Source organism: Hoplias malabaricus, chromosome 8 (genome assembly GCF_029633855.1).
Source record: "Hoplias malabaricus isolate fHopMal1 chromosome 8, fHopMal1.hap1, whole genome shotgun sequence".
NCBI classification, from domain to species: Eukaryota; Metazoa; Chordata; class Actinopteri; order Characiformes; family Erythrinidae; genus Hoplias; species Hoplias malabaricus.
In genome coordinates, this window is record NC_089807.1 from 42,902,993 (window position 1) to 42,920,164 (window position 17,172).

Genomic DNA, 17,172 nt, shown 5'->3' on the forward strand with positions numbered 1-17,172 from the left:
CGGGAAACACGGTTTCTTGGGATTAAAGGGGAGTAAATAAATAAATAAAAGGCAAATAGTTGACCCACAGAAAATCTACAAGAACGTAAAGTATGTACCCACACTTTTTTTACCAAACTCACGTGACGTTTGCACATCATCTAACATTGAGATCATGTGTCATGACAACGTAAATACACATAAATTTCACAGCGCTGCGATTAAAATAGTTTGTGATCGATCTGAACTTCCCTGTCGTTCTGAAACTGTCCAGAGACGTAGTCAGCGCACAGCCATGACTCACCGCAGCTAATATAAGGTTCGTCCAGCCTTCCTTTATTTCAAATGCAGTAATGGCGACATAAATCTGAATGAATTTACCTCTCGTCTCAACGGCGTTGATGGAGTTCCTCACAAAGTTCACTCCAACTTCATCCAGCTGAGCATCAACTGCAATGAAATTATGAAGAAAACAGATTCAACTCATTCACAGCAGCTGAGACATGCTACAATCAAATGAGCATTCCCTTCAGGCTGAATTTGCATATTCGGACATGCCCCTGACGTTTGACGATTGGACGGAACGGGACGATTGGTCACGACGGGGTTTGAAAGACGATGTGGTGTAGAATCAATGTGTTTCTTGATTTGATTTGCTTTGATTGATTGATTCATTGTCTGTAAGCGCTTATCCAGTTCAGGGTCGCGGTGGGTCCGGAGCCCACCCGGAATCACTGGGCGCAAGGCGGGAACACACCCTGGAGGGGGCGCCAGTCCTTCACAGGGCTTCTGCAATTGACGCTGGTGTAAATACAAGCAAATTTATCAGACTGTGCTCGCCCGCAGTATCGGTTTTATCTGGGCAGGATCCAATTTTGCATAATTGTGGACAAACCAGTTACACTACATGTCTAAAAGTAGACACCTTGAAATCAACGGTAACGTTAGAAACATTGAAAGATCTGGAAGGTTTTTACAGCTGATGAACTTTGCTCTGTGCATTTAGTCACAAGAGCATTAGAGAGGTCAGGTACCGAACCTGGATCACAAACTGGATCCACTCCAACTCATCCCCAAGATACTGGATGGAGCTCCATCGCCCTAGAGAACGCAGTTACACACAGTGGAGCACGGTGTCTGGGGTCTTACCCTCACTTGGCTTTGGGCGACCTTGGGCTCAGGTATGACTTCTACAGAGCATCCGTTCTATTGGAAAAATGCTTTCTGCTGAGATTACACTAGTTGTACGTTCTCAATGGATCACCTGCATCAGCAACATCACAAATCAGAGGTGTCTGTATACTTTTGGACATACAGTGGAACACTTCAAGAGGCCCAGAGTTGATACCTGTCCTAAAATGTCCAGGGCTGCTCCAAAAGTTGCTGAAAAGAGTGCTGACTCCAAATTTAAATTAAAATAAAAGAAGAAGAAAAATAAGAAGAGGACCTTGTTGGAAAAGTGCAGGACTTTCAAAGGTTTCTGTCACTTTGCTTTACTTAATTCCATAAGGTTTAAAATAAAACACGCTGCTGGCGATGAAAGCTCCGCAATATCAAAGCCCCGCTCTCTGGTGCTGAGCAGGCTACATTTAATTTAGAGTAAAAGACAGACTTGAATGCCAGTGAAAAGAAACTTACTTCCTCTTTCTTTGGAATATGTCCTCCCCAGATAGCGCACCTGTAGGAACGACATTAATCATCAAGACCCTTTACAACAGAACAGGCTTTTCTTTTCGCTTTTTATCTGCCACTGTTTGAGCAAAATCGTCCAAATGAGGAACTGCTATCGTTAACTCTGACCACAGCTCTGTGTGAGGGGAAAAAACCCTTCTTCAGTATGAGCCGAGTCATACAACTCTGTTATTGAAGGAGATTGCGTCATACTTCATTTATATTTAAATCACAAGTAAACAGACTGATTCACTCACTGGTTCTTTCCCTCCCATCGCCTGCATCCAGAACTTGTGGTCATCTTCTGAGAGCGCCTGGACTGTCAGCACAATACCTGGCCTGTGGATAGAACGATGGTAACATGTACAGCGTGGGCCATTTATATATTTATTAACTTCCTGTTTGTGGCTCATTAGTATATGGAAACTTTTCAACCATGGCGGCCATTTTGAGGTCGGCCATTTTGGATCTTTTGTTTTTTCAAAGGAAAGAGGGTCATGTGACACATCAAACTTATTGAGAATTTTACAAGAAAAACAATGGTGCACTTGGTTTGTAACTTTATTCTTTCATGAGTTATTTACAAGTTTCTGACCTCTTATAAAATGTGTTCAAAGTGCTGCCCATTGTGTTGGATTGTCAATGCAACCCTCTTCTCCCACTCTTCACACACTGATAGCAACACCGCAGGAGAAATTCTAGCACAGGCTTCCAGTATATACCAAGCTGCCACAAACAGGAAGTTAATATCACGCATATTCCCATTTTATTAAGGTGTATCCATATAAATGGCCCACCCTGTATTTCCCCATGGAATTAGACATTGTATATCCCGATTTCTCAAGCTGGAAGACGATAACAACATGTAGGGCATGCCTAAATACATAAACACAGTGGCTGGATTCGTATGAAATACCTGTCCGTTATCTCTATATCTAGACAGAACCGCCGGTCTAGAGTGTCTGTCATTTTCCTCACGCAGGATTTAAGTGTGACTGACTCCGTTTCACCCTGAAAAGATACACATTATTGTCAAACCTCACATTCCTACAGTCACACAATCAATAAACTAAAAAAAACAAAAATATAATAAACAATATGTAAATAAACCAATCACATAATGAACCGTATAAAATTACCACTCACAAACTTGCCCCCAGATTTGGGGTCATAAGTGATCATGTGAAGGAGTTTCTGCTCTTTGACGAATGTGCAGTAGCGTTTTACCCAGCTGGAGCCAAACGGAGGGGGCCCTACAGAGGACACAGAGCTCTTTTACTGATGGCATCACATCCTAGAAGCTGTATTTTAATAGTCACATGCACATACACCAGCCTAAACGCTTTATGTCAGGTTCTACCATCAGGTCTTTCCATTAATAACCATTTCATGTAACAGCTGTCTCTGACTCATTAAGAGGTTTTAGACGTCTGGTTCCTATTACACACACCGTGAACAATCCTGACAACAGGTTTCCCTGGAGTGCGACATTCCAGATCAATTCACTCTGCATGATGTTAATTACAGCTTAATGACTGAATTATGCCAAATCTGAACATTTCTAGAGGAGTCAAAGCAGTCAAAGCGAAGCCATTTCTGATTATAAATCCACCATAAATCCCACAAATAAAAGCACATTACTGTAGCTGAATTTACCTTGAATTATACAGTGTCTCTAACAAATGAAACTGTACTATTTAATGTATCTGACCATAGCGCACACGCTCATGAAACACAGTGGGTGCTCTTATAGTAGCTCTAAATACAGTCAAGAGTGAAGGGGTCTACGTTTTTCTTGGACGTAGAGGTAGCCCTCGCTGCTGATGGGGCTGGTTTGTCTGTACTCCTGTGGAGCCTCCTTTATCTTCTTCATCAGCTCATACACCTCCGAGCGCGTGCCCTCAAAACGATTTCGCGTCTGTAACACACACACACACACACAGGTTTGAATGAAATCAACTAATTTATTTACGTATTCTAGAGTCCTCATCTCCTGTAAAACTGATATCGTTTTTACAAATAAATGAAGTCCTGTTTTTAAATACACACTCCCACCAATGTGTTAAGGCCAGCAGGCTTCCAGACGAACTCAAGGGAAGTTCCTGAAATGTTTGAAAACAACTAGCGCTCCAGGACACACCCATCCACCTCCTATCAGGCCGCAACCATGTGGCATAACTTCGACTGTTATTCAAATTAAGAGTTCGACAGCCGTGTGATCCAACACAAACAATCGCATAAGAAATCAGCCCTCAGCCTTCCTCTGTGTAAGAAACAAACACAATGGGTCGGTGAAAACAGTGACCTTTCGCATTCCCCTGGAAAACCAGGGGAAACACTATCTCTCTCAGAATCCTGGTTATTTCACTTTCTATCTCACTATCTCCCTTCCTCTATGGCAATGTTCCTGAACGGCAGAGCAGGGAACCAAGGCGGTATTAGACCTCATAACCATGCCACAGCCGCATGTATTCATCCTGTGCAACTGTGGAAGGGCCACTACTCAACTCTTTCTTTTCTCTGCCACCAAACTACCGTTAGATTCCATAAAACTACCACACCTGACCTGTAGCTAAAAACGACTCCTATTTCCATGTTAGCACTCTCTTACACAGCCCAGCTTTTATTCGGCCAGCGTCTGTATCATAACAAGGAAGTTGTTTTGAGGAACTATGACCACATTTCTTTCCACAATGACCATATAATTTCTAGTAAATACCATCTAAATCTGCATCTGCCAATGGAGACCACAGTTCATCACGAGGCTCTTGTTACTCAGCAACAGACAGAGGAACTTTAGCTAAAGTTAGCAATAGCTACTGATTCCCTGTAAACAAAACATCTCCAACTCCGGACACTCATGCTTCTCTGAAGAAACATGGTTCTCTATGGAACCAAAAGGCTTCTCCCATGACAGCGCTCAAAGAACCATTTGTAGCACCTGCATTCTGATAAAGATAAAGATATCTGTTGATTTCTCATTGCACAATATTAGTACTAGGCTTCCATTTTGCTCCAGTGTCTAATTATGTTGAATGAGACTTGATGCCCGTGTTTTGTAAAGCTTGCCCAGTCCAGTAACAGCAGCGAAGGAAGAACACATTAGTAATGACCTGACAGAAACCACGGTGACGAGATCAATGAGCAAGAGACATCAGCGGGAGCTTGTAATGATGCTGCGGATTCTAAAGCTGTATGTAATTATTCTGACAGACGGTAGCTTTCCGCTGCACGGGACCCGCTCAGATTTACTGGAGCAATAAACACGTGCTTTGATTTATACCAAGTCCCTTATTTATGGGTTTTAATTTAATTCCCAGTCAAAGGAAATCAATTACCTGCCTCCTGCCAAACATTATGATTCAATTACTGAACCCCAGGGGCTCCGGGAGGAAGACGTTAAAGTAAACAGCGAAGAGCTGCGGGCGGCAGACTCACGTTTTGAATATTGATCTGAAGAGCCCTTTTGTAATGGTCGAAATCATTGGCCAGCTCGAATCCCTGATGGTAGAATGTGAACACGGTCTGAAAGAAAGCCAGCATCTGTGGAACAACAGAGAGAGAGAGAGAGAGACCATTTTTATATAGATACTCCCCTTTTATTTAAATCATGTTTTAAAGAGCAATTCCAACAATCAAAAATTCAAAGTCAAAAGATGACTTTCTAAAATAAAAAAAAGGACAAGATAATGTGTTCATACACCCACACACCCAAGAGAGAGAGAGAGAGAGAGAGTGACAGAGAATGAGAGAGATATATAGAGAGAGAGACAGGGAGAGAGTGAATGAGAGAGAGAGAGAGACAGAGAATGAGAGAGAGAATGAGAGAGATATATAGAGTGAGAGACAGGGAGAGAGTGAGTGAGAGAGTGAGAAAGACTGAAAGACAGAGAGAGAGAGACAGAGATAGACTGAGAAAGAGAGAGTGAGAGACTGAGAATGAGAGAGAGAGAGACCGAGAGAAAGACAGAGAGAATGAGAGAGAGAGAGAGAGAGAGAGAGAGAGAGAGAGACAGAGAATGAGAGAGATATATAGAGAGAGAGACAGGGAGAGAGTGAATGAGAGAGAGAGACAGAATGAGAGAGATATATAGAGTGAGAGACAGGGAGAGAGTGAATGAGAGAGAGAGAGACAGAGAGAGAGACAGGGAGAGAGTGAGAGAGACTAAAAGACAGAGAGAGAGAGACAGAGATAGACTGAGAAAGAGAGAGTGAGTGAGAGAGAGAGACTGAAAGACAGAGAGAGAGAGACACTGATAATGAGAGAGAAAGAGACAGAGAGAAAGATAGAGAGAATGAGAGAGAGAGAGGGAGAGAAAGACAGTGAAAAAGAGGGAGAGACACAGAGAAAGAGAGACTGAAAGAAAGAGTAAGAGAGACTGAGAATGAGAGAGAGAGAGAGATATTAGTAGCGTTTTGTTTATTGCCCTGAACTGTAATCCTCAGCACTTCACAGTCCATAATTATTCCATTCTAGAAACCAGATGCAACTCCATTGTATTATTTAATATATAAAGGTTGCATAAATGTAGGCTATAGGCTTACAGCATGCTTTTTTTTTTATATATCTTTGGGTGATAGGGGTGGGGTTATTGGAGCTTTCTGCTGGAGCAAATCCAACGTCCTCATGCCTCACTGCGGTCAGCCCTGTTGTATGTAAACTTTTCCAAAAACGTATAATCTGTGGTGAGAAAGTGAAGTGTGCACTCACAGGCTCAACACACTCAAACTTTTTTCTCTCCTGGATCTCCTGGAGCTTGCACACATACTCCAAAGACTCCTCCTGAAAGTGCTTCCTCATCACCTCCACCGCCACATCTGCCTGAGAGAGAGAGAGAGAGAGAGAGAGAGAGAGAGAGAGAGAGAGAGAGAGAGAGAGAGAGAAGCACAAGAAAGAGCGAGGTTGAAAGTGTGCAAGAAAAAGAAGATACTGAAAGTAGAAAAGAACTGTGGTATGCAGGTGGAAGATTGTATTCCACTTTATCAGCATGCTGACACTCACTTCTGTAACCACAAGGGGCTGGAGGAGGAAAGCCTCACACACTATTCACAGTCAGTTCATTATATATCAAACATCATAAGTCTTTTTTTTTTATCAGAAAGTGCATTATACAGTTTTTAACTCAGCGTTAAACTTAGAAGACTAAACTAAGTCTTTTGTTTAATTGTAATTCAAAATTCAATCATGTTCAATCTCTTATTATTTTATGGTAACTTGTGTTGTATTATATTATTCATTCATTGTCTCTAACCCTTATCCAGTTCAGGGTCGCGGTGGGTCCAGAGCCTACCTGGAATCATTGGGCGCAAGGCGGGAATACACCCTGGAGGGGGCGCCAGTCCTTCACAGGGCAACACACACTCACACCTACAGACACTTTTGAGTCGCCAATCCACCAACCAACGTGTGTTGGAGGAAACCCACACAGACACAGGGAGAACACACCACACTCCTCACAGACAGTCACCCGGAGGAAACCCACGCAGACACAGAGAGAACACACCACACTCCTCACAGACAGTCACCCGGAGGAAACCCACGCAGACACAGAGAGAACACACCACACTCCTCACAGACAGTCACCCGGAGGAAACCCACGCAGACACAGGGAGAACACACCACACTCCTCACAGACAGTCACCCGGAGGAAACCCACGCAGACACAGAGAGTGAATAACGCTAACTAAACTAAACAAAACACACATGATATATATGTTTCAAATCTTTTTAGCCCAATGCCTCTTTTATAATGTTTTTATTTATTATTTCCCTTCGACATGAACCTGGTTCTGGATCAAAATCCCCACTCCATTCACCCCAAAGGTATGAATGGAGCTTTGTCACTCCAAAGAACCCAGTCCCTCTGCTCCAGTGCTCAGTGCTGGGTGGGGGCTGTGTTTAATTCCCCTCCAGCTTATGCTCAGCACTGGGGTTGTTAAACTTTGGCTCATGTACAGCTGCTCCAGTGTTTCCCCGTTCTATTCTCATCGCTTTGTGTGTTGAGTGTAGAGCGTGTGAGCCTCATACAGACCCTTAAACAAACTGATTTTAAAGCTCATAAGAAACGAACACACAGAATAATCAAGAACAACCTTCTCAAGTTTCCAAGTTTCCACCAGCAACTGCTCAGACCCTTATATGGACCCGTTAAACTTGTGAATGGTGGGTGTAATGGTATTTCCGTACGTAACAAGTTAGAGCTCTATAAATAGCCTCTGGGTTTTAGATTTCTCTTGGACGAGGGTCTGAATGTGCTGACCGACTCTGGTGTGCGCAGTACGGCCGTGATATGATTTTATTCGCTCAGAGAGCTGGAGATGAAGGCTCGCAGCCGAAACGTAAACAGCAAGCCGATAACATCACCGCCCTCGACCCTGAACGCACACGTCACACGCTCCCAGGAGCGGCCAGTGTATACAACATGCAGGCAACATGGGTGTGCCTTACAAGGACAAGTTTTGCCAAGGACGGGAGTTCCAGAGAGCTGTCAGACAAGGGCTTATGAGGGCTGAGGTTCTCAGTGTTGAGGGTGGCTTTCTAAAGATCTGATCTTCTGAATGTCAGCACAAGCCTTTACAATATTTACGCTGTAAACTCTCGGAAATCACAATGGAGATCAAAAGTAAAAAAAAGGAAAATAATGAATTCTATGTGATTTTTTCAGACAGACTTGGGGTTGATGTGTGAGAACTACCTCCTGCAACTGTGGTTCCTTCTTCTTCGCTGACAGGTTCAGGAGCTTTTCCAAAGACGTGTAATACTTCTCCGTTTCCTTCTCGTACTTCTTTCTCTCAGCCTAATCGCAGAGACAGAAAATAACAAGGATGAGACGTTATTTTACATTTACTGACTCAGCCGCGTTTGTAATCCGAGTGACGCAAACACCACGGAACGTCCAAAAAACGGAAGAGAGGACCCTGCTGAGAGAAGTAAGAAAAGCAACGATGCTACCTTCGCTGAGCCGAGCTGCTCTTTCCGGAACTTCTCCAGTGGCTTCATCAGCGTCTCTGTGATGTTCCTCATCTGTGGAAAGGGAAGAGCAGGGGAGGGATTCATAAAGCAACTATAAATACATTCAGGGCATTTCATAAATACATGGCACACACGGTCTACAGCTCCTTCCTTCCTTAATTTCTTCACAGAACTCTCTCACTCTGCCGCCTTGTGGAAAACCTCTACCCAGCGAAACCTGAGGGAGTGAGAATCACGTTCTCTGTGGCGTTAAAACGTTAAAGACACAGAGGTTTACGTCTCCGTTCGTACTGTGAATTTAACAAAAAAAAGTCATATTTTCATTTCATTTTCATCTCTCCCTCCCCCTCTCTCTCTCTCTCATGTCTCAGCCTGCTCTGCCTCACTCGGCTACATCGCACCATTGTAGACAATGACATCAGCCGTGTTGTGATTGGACGGTGGCTTGGCAATTGCTTTAAAAACAAGCCGTCAGGAGCGCTTTTAGTTCAGGGCAGGGCCACTGCTGGCCAAAGCGTATCTGTTTACTAAAGAACAGCGTGACCCATATTCAGCAGTGGCCATGAGCTGCGCTCCACTCCACCAACACAAACAAGACCGAGATCTTGAGGAGCACAAAAACTGAGCAAACAATGACTTAACTGATGATACAAAGACACACACACTAGTGCCATCAAAGTTAATTTCCCATTTGAGTTTGCAGTTCTGTGGAAATCGAAAAGCTACTTTTTGTTGTAGTTTCCAAGCACCACAAACTACTTCCCAAATTGGAAAACATGCTTCTTAAGCGTGTTTCTTAATTAAAATATGTATTTATTCAATTGTACAAGATTTGTGCACATCCTGAAATGAACAAGTTGTACTTGGGGGACCTTCCAAAGATTTCAAAGCCCGATTAAAACAAACTCCTTTGCTTTAGAAGGCCCCACTTCGAAAAACAGTTACTAAAAGTAACGTTAAAACACATCGCTGTTCAATAATAACGTAGTACAACTGCATTAATACGAACCGTCCTCTGGTGGTAGGAACCAGACGTCTGAACCACTGCTCTACGCAGAACCTTTAAACACAGGGTGCAATTCCGCTATAACAATGATTCCACGACATCCAGCGTCTTAACGTCTAATGTCTAATTCGAACGTGGCTCAGCCAATCAGATTTGATAACAGGATCTATGTGTTTTTAAATGGCGAAGGAGGTGAAGCAGCTCAGACAGACGTTACTCACCACACAGTGCTGCACTCTGATATGCAACACCAGTCTGCACAGACTCACACAACACACACCAAGCTACTTCCTGTGGTCACCGCAGACTCTGCACACACACACACTGACAGTTACGGAATATTTATTTATTTTTAATGCTGCATTTATTTTACTCCAGAAGAGACTACTATTTTAAAGCCTCTGATCTCACGCAGGGATAGGGGTTAGTGTCTGGGGGGGGCTTGGGTTTTCTGGCAGATGCAAAACTGCCCGTTTATTAACGTTTAAATACGTTCGAACAGCGTCACTGGGTCCGATGTGTCTCCTCGCTGCAGCAGAGCTTTGCATATTTGAGGCTTGAGACATCAGGTCTGCTGCAGGTCTCGACTGGTCACTTACCATCAGCTCCCTCTGGTCCTCCAGGTTTATGAGGAATGCTGAAAACTCCTGCAAAGATTCGTCTAAAACAAACACAACACAAACAAACACACTCAGTATAATTGTACACAGTGTGACTGCACACAGGGTGTATTCAATGTGTCTTTTGATTTCAAGGTGAAGGCATGGCTCTAGAAATAGCCACTCCATGCTCTGAAAAGCCTCACACACTGTAATTTACCGTAATATCACCTCATACAAGCCACTTCTAAGAAAGAGAGTGTTCTACCCTTCATTAAACAAAGATAATTAGTTCTAACACAGGGCTTATTTACTGTATTCATTACAACTGGGCCACAGTGCCTCAGGTCACAGCTAATTAGCTCAGTAACCCACTGGTTCAGGTGTGAGAGGGTTGGATTACTGTGCTAGTGTGAACTCGTGTTGACACAGACAATACACGTTCTGAAAGCCCACAAATCACTCACAAAAACAAACAGGGATTATACAGATGAGATAATGAGATAACGTTGAGGCTAAAGTACAAATCGACATTTGAAATATAAAGTTTCATGATTTTACAGAGCTGTGATTTTTCATTCTGCATTAACATTATCCTAATGTTTGTGGAGTTAGAATCAGCAGCACTTGAATGTGACGTGCAAGAGTGTAATAAATAAATAAATAATAAAAAAAAACCCCACTGAATTCTGAGGATGATACTTCACTCTCTTTCTCTCTCTCTCTCTCTCTTCCTCTCTCTCTCTCTCTCTCTTCTCACTCTCTCTCTCTCACTCTCTTCTCACTCTCTTCTCACTCTCTCTCTCTTTTCTCACTCTCTCATTCTCAGTCTCTCTCTCTCATTCTCAGTCTCTGTTTCTCTCTCACTCTCTCTCATTCTCTGTCTTTCAGTCTCTCTCGCTCGCTCTCTCCTTCTTTTCTCACTCTCTGTCTCTCTCGTTCTCTCTCTCTTTTCCCACTCTCTTTCTCTCTCTCTCTCTCTCTGTCTTTCAGTCTCTCTGTCTTTCAGTCTCTCTCTCATTCTCTGTCTTTCAGTCTCTCTCTCTTTCTCACTCTGTCGCTCTCTTTCTCTTTTCTCTCTCTCTCTCTCTCTCTCTCATTCTCTGTCTTACAGTCTCTCTCTCTCTCTCTCTCTTTTCTCACTCTGTCGCTCTCTTTCTCTTTTCTCACTCTCTCTCTCTCTCTCTCTCTCTCTCTCTCTGAAGATAGTGCTCTATTCCTGCTCCATAGGTGGGGAATATTGCCATGGCTGTTACATAAATCAAGTTTCTTTAGTAATTCAAACAGGAAATAAAAACTTACAGGCAAGTTACATTTCATCCACCTACAAACAAACCATTCTACATTAAAAGACGTGGAGCTTCTGAACATAAACAAACCACAGAGAACAGCATTTCTCCACGATCGTAGACATCCCTTTTAATAAAAAATAGAAGCAAAAAATATACACTACACAGATTGGTTTGACTTCCAAAGTCGCCTGGAAATTTAAATGGATTTCTGTGAAGAATTTGAGAGTAAGCCCCACTGAGTCCAAACCCTGAGATGGATCTAAAAGTGGGCTCGGTAATAGATTTAGATCCATATTTCATCTGGATAATCACTCCCATTTTCCCAGGTTTTACTACTAAACAGACTCACCGATGCACTTCTCATCATCAGTCTTCGCATCTCCGATATACTCGAACTGGAACTCCCCCAAACACTGGGCGAACTTACGCTGGGCCTGCGACAGCTCTAGAACAAGGAAACAAACAAGTGATTTATGAGTGAAGAGCACTGAGCACTTGGAGGCACTCACGGTTACGACAGTAGAGCTCTAACGACTCTGAGGTCTCCGTGTGATGACACAGGAATGCAGTTAGTTCAGTGCTAACAGGTGGAGTATAAGCTGCTGTTAGACTGATTGTTCTAGTGCAAAATAAAGCACAGCTCAGTCATCAGTACTGTAAACCCACAAAGTAAATTACCCTTCACCTATGCATTTTATAAAATAAATAAAATCCTAAAAGAATAAAGGTAAATGCTGTTTGTCCACATAAATATACGGCTATACTCGATATACAGATATTTATTAAAGATGCATTGTCTACTTCACAGATTTAAAGAGGAATAACTAGCAATCCTGGAAATCCCAATATGACACATGATAACACTCAGCGTGTCCCAATATCACTGTACTGTGCTCAGGCATCACAGTTACACTGGACTGTGGGGGCTGTATATATTCACATCCTGTTTTTATATTAGATTATAAGACAGTTACACTTTACATAGGGCTCTATAAACAGACATACACTTGTATATTCACATCCTACCACTGTTAATTACAGGAGCAGATGCACCTCAGAGAAACTACAAACGTATACTCTGCATAGGTCTGCACTAAACGACAAACGTTGTCTGGTCAAGAGAGGGCTGTGCCACGTTGCTCTGGTCCAGTAGAAACAGCGAGAACAATCTTTCAATCTGGCATTGCTCAATCACCAACATAAAGCCTGCAGTGACCATTTGAGCTCAGCAAACATCCGGCCGCCTCCTTCAGTAAGCAATTAGCATTCTGTATATTTTAGACGGTGGAATAGCAGGACGCTGGGCAGAGACCGGGGTGGTTCCGTAGAGGAAGAGTAATGATGGGCAAAAGAGGATTTAGGGGTGGATGATGGGGTTAAAAACGATGTGCGTGAGTAATTTTCTGTCTTTGGAGCATTAAACATATCCATGTGTCACGTGTTCTCTCTGGAATATGGTTAAAGTTTGTTTACCATGGAGTTATCACAAAGAAAAAGACAACAACAACGACGACAACATTTTATTAAACCAGTTTAATCCGCACTATTCACATTATAAAGAGTGTTTCCCAGACAACAGTCTGATAAACAGTGATAAACAATCATTATTTGGCAGAATGCATTCAGGAAAATGATTCTACACCAATGTCATAAGCCAAGCTCGAGAGAAAACATGTTGGAAACGGAAAAAGCTTCTTTTAAGACGTGCAAATATTTTCAATCTGCTGTAAACGTTCCGTGAGGTAGACTGTGCATGGGTGCGAGTTTGTTTGCGATGCAGGCGGCAGGTCTGCGCAGTGTTTATCCTTAAAAATATCCATCGTGGAGTCAAGAGGTTCAGGAATTCAGAATCATAAATCTCCCCTCTCAGGTACGGATATGCCTGGAATGCCCTCCTCTTCCGCAGAATTCCTGCCGGTATAAGGTCATCAGGGAAAAGTAAAAACACCGATTCCACGTGTGAACTTTATAAAAGAATTCATGATGATCTTAGGGCATCGCGGTTTAAAAGAGATGAATATGAGCTCGCTTCGGTTTGACGTAATCAGCTTCACTTTCATGTCATCGCTTTATTATTGTGTAATTTTTTATACAGAATTTGAGGGCGCCGGCTGTGCCAAGATTGTGCTTTGTCCAGAAATAACAGATCAAAAGAAATCCACCAAAATTAGCAGCGGAAAAGTAGTTTCACCAATTTACTTTATAATGTTCATGTTTTTTTTTGTTTTTTTTAAATATATTCCATTATTGATTTATTTATGTAAATATATTATGTGTGTATGTTTTATTCATATGTTTATTTATTTATTTTAAAACTACTCAAGTGAAGTCATTGTTTTGGGAGATTCCGTAACGTAACAGAAGTCTTAGGCCCCAGAGACTGAGATTTAAAAAGCTATTTATCTCAGCGGTAAGCGTTTATTTGCTAAAAGCAAACAAACAAAAAACAAGTAACACCCCTCATTAGAATAAACCCAATCATATTACTCCAGTGTGATCCTCTGTGTGTGAATGTGTTTAACTTTGTCCAAGTCTCTCCTCGTGGAGTCCGTATTATTTGAGGTTAACATCCAGTACCTAGTTTTAACGGTTAATAAATAATGACTTTTAATAACGTGTGCTGTGGGTTTAACAAGTTCATGCAAATCAAGGAGAGTCTGAACAAAACATCTCACTCTCACCTACTAAAAAATCGTATATTTCTTATTTGTACATGGGCGGTACGGTGGTGCAGCAGGTAGTGTCCTGCAGTCACACAGCTCCAGGGGACTGGAGGTTGTCGGTTCGAGTCCTGCTCTGGGTGACTGTCTGAGAGGAGTGTGGTGTGTTCTCCCTGTGTCTGCGTGGGTTTCCTCCGGGTGACTGTCTGTGAGGAGTGTGGTGTGTTCTCCCTGTGTCTGCGTGGGTTTCCTCCGGGTGACTGTCTGTGAGGAGTGTGGTGTGTTCTCCGTGTCTGCGTGGGTTTCCTTCGGGTGACTTTCTGTGAGGAGTGTGGTGTGTTCTCCCTGTGTCTGCGTGGGTTTCCTCCGGGTGACTTTCTGTGAGGAGTGTGGTGTGTTCTCCCTGTGTCTGCGTGGGTTTCCTCCGGGTGACTGTCTGTGAGGAGTGTGGTGTGTTCTCCCTGTGTCTGCGTGGGTTTCCTCCGGGTGACTGTCTGTGAGGAGTGTGGTGTGTTCTCCCTGTGTCTGCGTGGGTTTCCTCCGGGTGACTGTCTGTGAGGAGTGTGGTGTGTTCTCCCTGTGTCTGCGTGGGTTTCCTCCGGGTGACTGTCTGTGAGGAGTGTGGTGTGTTCTCTCTGTGTCTGCGTGGGTTTCCTCCGGGTGACTGTCTGTGAGGAGTGTGGTGTGTTCTCTCTGTGTCTGCGTGGGTTTCCTTCGGGTGACTGTCTGTGAGGAGTGTGGTGTGTTCTATCTGTGTCTGCGTGGGTTTCCTCCGGGTGCTCCGATTTCCTCCCACAGTTCAAAAACACATGTTGGTAGGTGGATTGGCGACTCAAAATTGACCATAGGTGTGATTGAATGCCACAAACCTTTATTTATTATTGTACTGAATTTGAGAAAAGTATATATATATAAAACACTATAACAAGCTCAAAGACTGATACAAGTAAGAAAAACTTGAAAACTTTAAACCATCTGCAAAACTCCTAAACAGCTTTGGAGAAAACAAATAATTATATATATACACGCCCTGAAGAAGATTCAGCTGTTGTTGTTTTATTATTAGCCTACATAAAAAAATAAAGCACTCTGGGAGTTTCTCTTTTTCTAAGAAACTAAATATGAAACATTCACAGTAACAAGACTACAGCAACAGTGAAGACGTGACGAGGTCCATTCCAGAAATCCCGAGGGGCCATCCCTCTCCTGCCAGCGTCCCTGAGGGGTGCATGGGAGAAATAATGTGGTATTTTGAGATGAGAATTATCAGCAGGATCCAACACTGCAGTGTCATTAGCTCTGGACGCTGGGGCTGTTTGTGGAGAATAAGACTTTGATACAAAACCATTTCAATTGACATTTCAGCAAAAAAAATTGTTTACAACAAAAATATCTCAACGATTGTGTCATAAAACTAAAACACACTCAGGTTCTGTCCTGACTGTGACGATACGGACACAAACTACCGCTGGGTTTAAAAACGTAATGTACATTTATCATTTTACAGGATCTGTGAACGGTACCCAGCGCCTCTGTTTTAGTGTCCATGTGTAGACCTCTGTGCACAGCTGTATGACCCATATTTCAGCTGTGGACGCACTCGGCAGATTAAGCTGCTTATGCTCGAGTCTGACCAAAAACACTGTGCCGACCGTGTGAGCGGGCCACGGAAAAACGTGGATTACTGGAGCGCAAAGTCTAGTCATGTGAAAGAGGAGGAGTGTACGTTCACACTGTACCACGGCGCAGGACCAGAGTCACCCAGAGCTGGAGAACTGTATTTCTATTTTTATAACGAAATGGTTGATTTCTAAATAAAGTATTTAGGCGACTATCCGTTTGTATCGATGTGTGGGTCTATTTAATAAGTTCAGACTGCTTTATTAAGCATCCAAACATTTGATTGGTTACATTCTTTCTAGTATAATCATTGTTGTAAAGTAATACATGTGTTTTTAATCTTAATTTAGGAGAAATACTTCTACTCATTTATCCAAAAAACTTCACCAGAACAACCTCCAAAGTTCATTTAGTTCAATTAGACTTCAATAAAAGTCAGATATCACTTCTTCAAAGCAGCAGAGTATCCTTAGTGTCTCAGCTAATCTCGACCCACCCTTTTTTTTTTAACCCAGTTCACACCCAACATTACAGTGACCTGAGTATTTAGGGCAGAGCCGTGTTTTTTGACTGTGAAAATATAGAATACCATTATTTTAATATGATTTTTTTTAAGTAAAAGACCAAACTACCCACACAGACACAGGGAGAACACACCACACTCCTCACAGACAGTCACCTGGAGGAAACCCACACAGACACAAGGAGAACACACCACACTCCTCACAGACAGTCACCTGGAGGAAACCCATGCAGACACAGGGGGAACACACCACACTCCTCACAGACAGTCACCCGGAGGAAACCCACACAGACACAGGGAGAACACACCACACTCCTCACAGACAGTCACCTGGAGGAAACCCACACAGACACAGAGAGAACACACCACACTCCTCACAGACAGTCACCCGGAGGAAACCCACACAGACACAGGGAGAACACACCACACTCCTCACAGACAGTCACCCGGAGGAAACCCACACAGACACAGGGAGAACACACCACACTCCTCACAGACAGTCACCTGAAGGAAACCCACACAGACACAAGGAGAACACACCACACTCCTCACAGACAGTCACCTGGAGGAAACCCATGCAGACACAGAGAGAACACACCACACTCCTCACAGACAGTCACCCGGAGGAAACCCACACAGACACAGGGAGAACACACCACACTCCTCACAGACAGTCACCCGGAGGAAACCCACGCAGACACAGGGAGAACACACCACACTCCTCACAGACAGTCACCCGGAGGAAACCCACGCAGACACAGGAAGAACACACCACACTCCTCACAGACAGTCAGACTGCGACACTACCTGCTGCACCACCGTGCTACTCTAGACCCTTGCTGTTTTGGA

The 17,172-nt window shown here is 43.2% G+C and overlaps 1 protein-coding gene across 1 annotated transcript in view; it reads right to left on the reverse strand.

The window, feature by feature from the left end:
- The window catches only part of arhgap10 (Rho GTPase activating protein 10), an 84,328-nt gene that overhangs the window by 39,573 nt on the left and 27,583 nt on the right, over positions 1-17,172 (reverse strand). Inside the window, exons 2-13 of the mRNA XM_066679527.1 lie at positions 11,870-11,965; positions 10,229-10,290; positions 8,603-8,674; positions 8,346-8,447; positions 6,362-6,472; positions 5,089-5,193; positions 3,439-3,568; positions 2,797-2,903; positions 2,567-2,661; positions 1,908-1,989; positions 1,618-1,657; positions 361-429 (exon numbers count right to left, since the gene is read on the reverse strand). Of these exons, the coding sequence (XP_066535624.1) occupies positions 361-429; positions 1,618-1,657; positions 1,908-1,989; positions 2,567-2,661; positions 2,797-2,903; positions 3,439-3,568; positions 5,089-5,193; positions 6,362-6,472; positions 8,346-8,447; positions 8,603-8,674; positions 10,229-10,290; positions 11,870-11,965 (1,071 nt within the window). The remainder of the gene's footprint in view (positions 1-360; positions 430-1,617; positions 1,658-1,907; positions 1,990-2,566; positions 2,662-2,796; positions 2,904-3,438; positions 3,569-5,088; positions 5,194-6,361; positions 6,473-8,345; positions 8,448-8,602; positions 8,675-10,228; positions 10,291-11,869; positions 11,966-17,172) is intronic.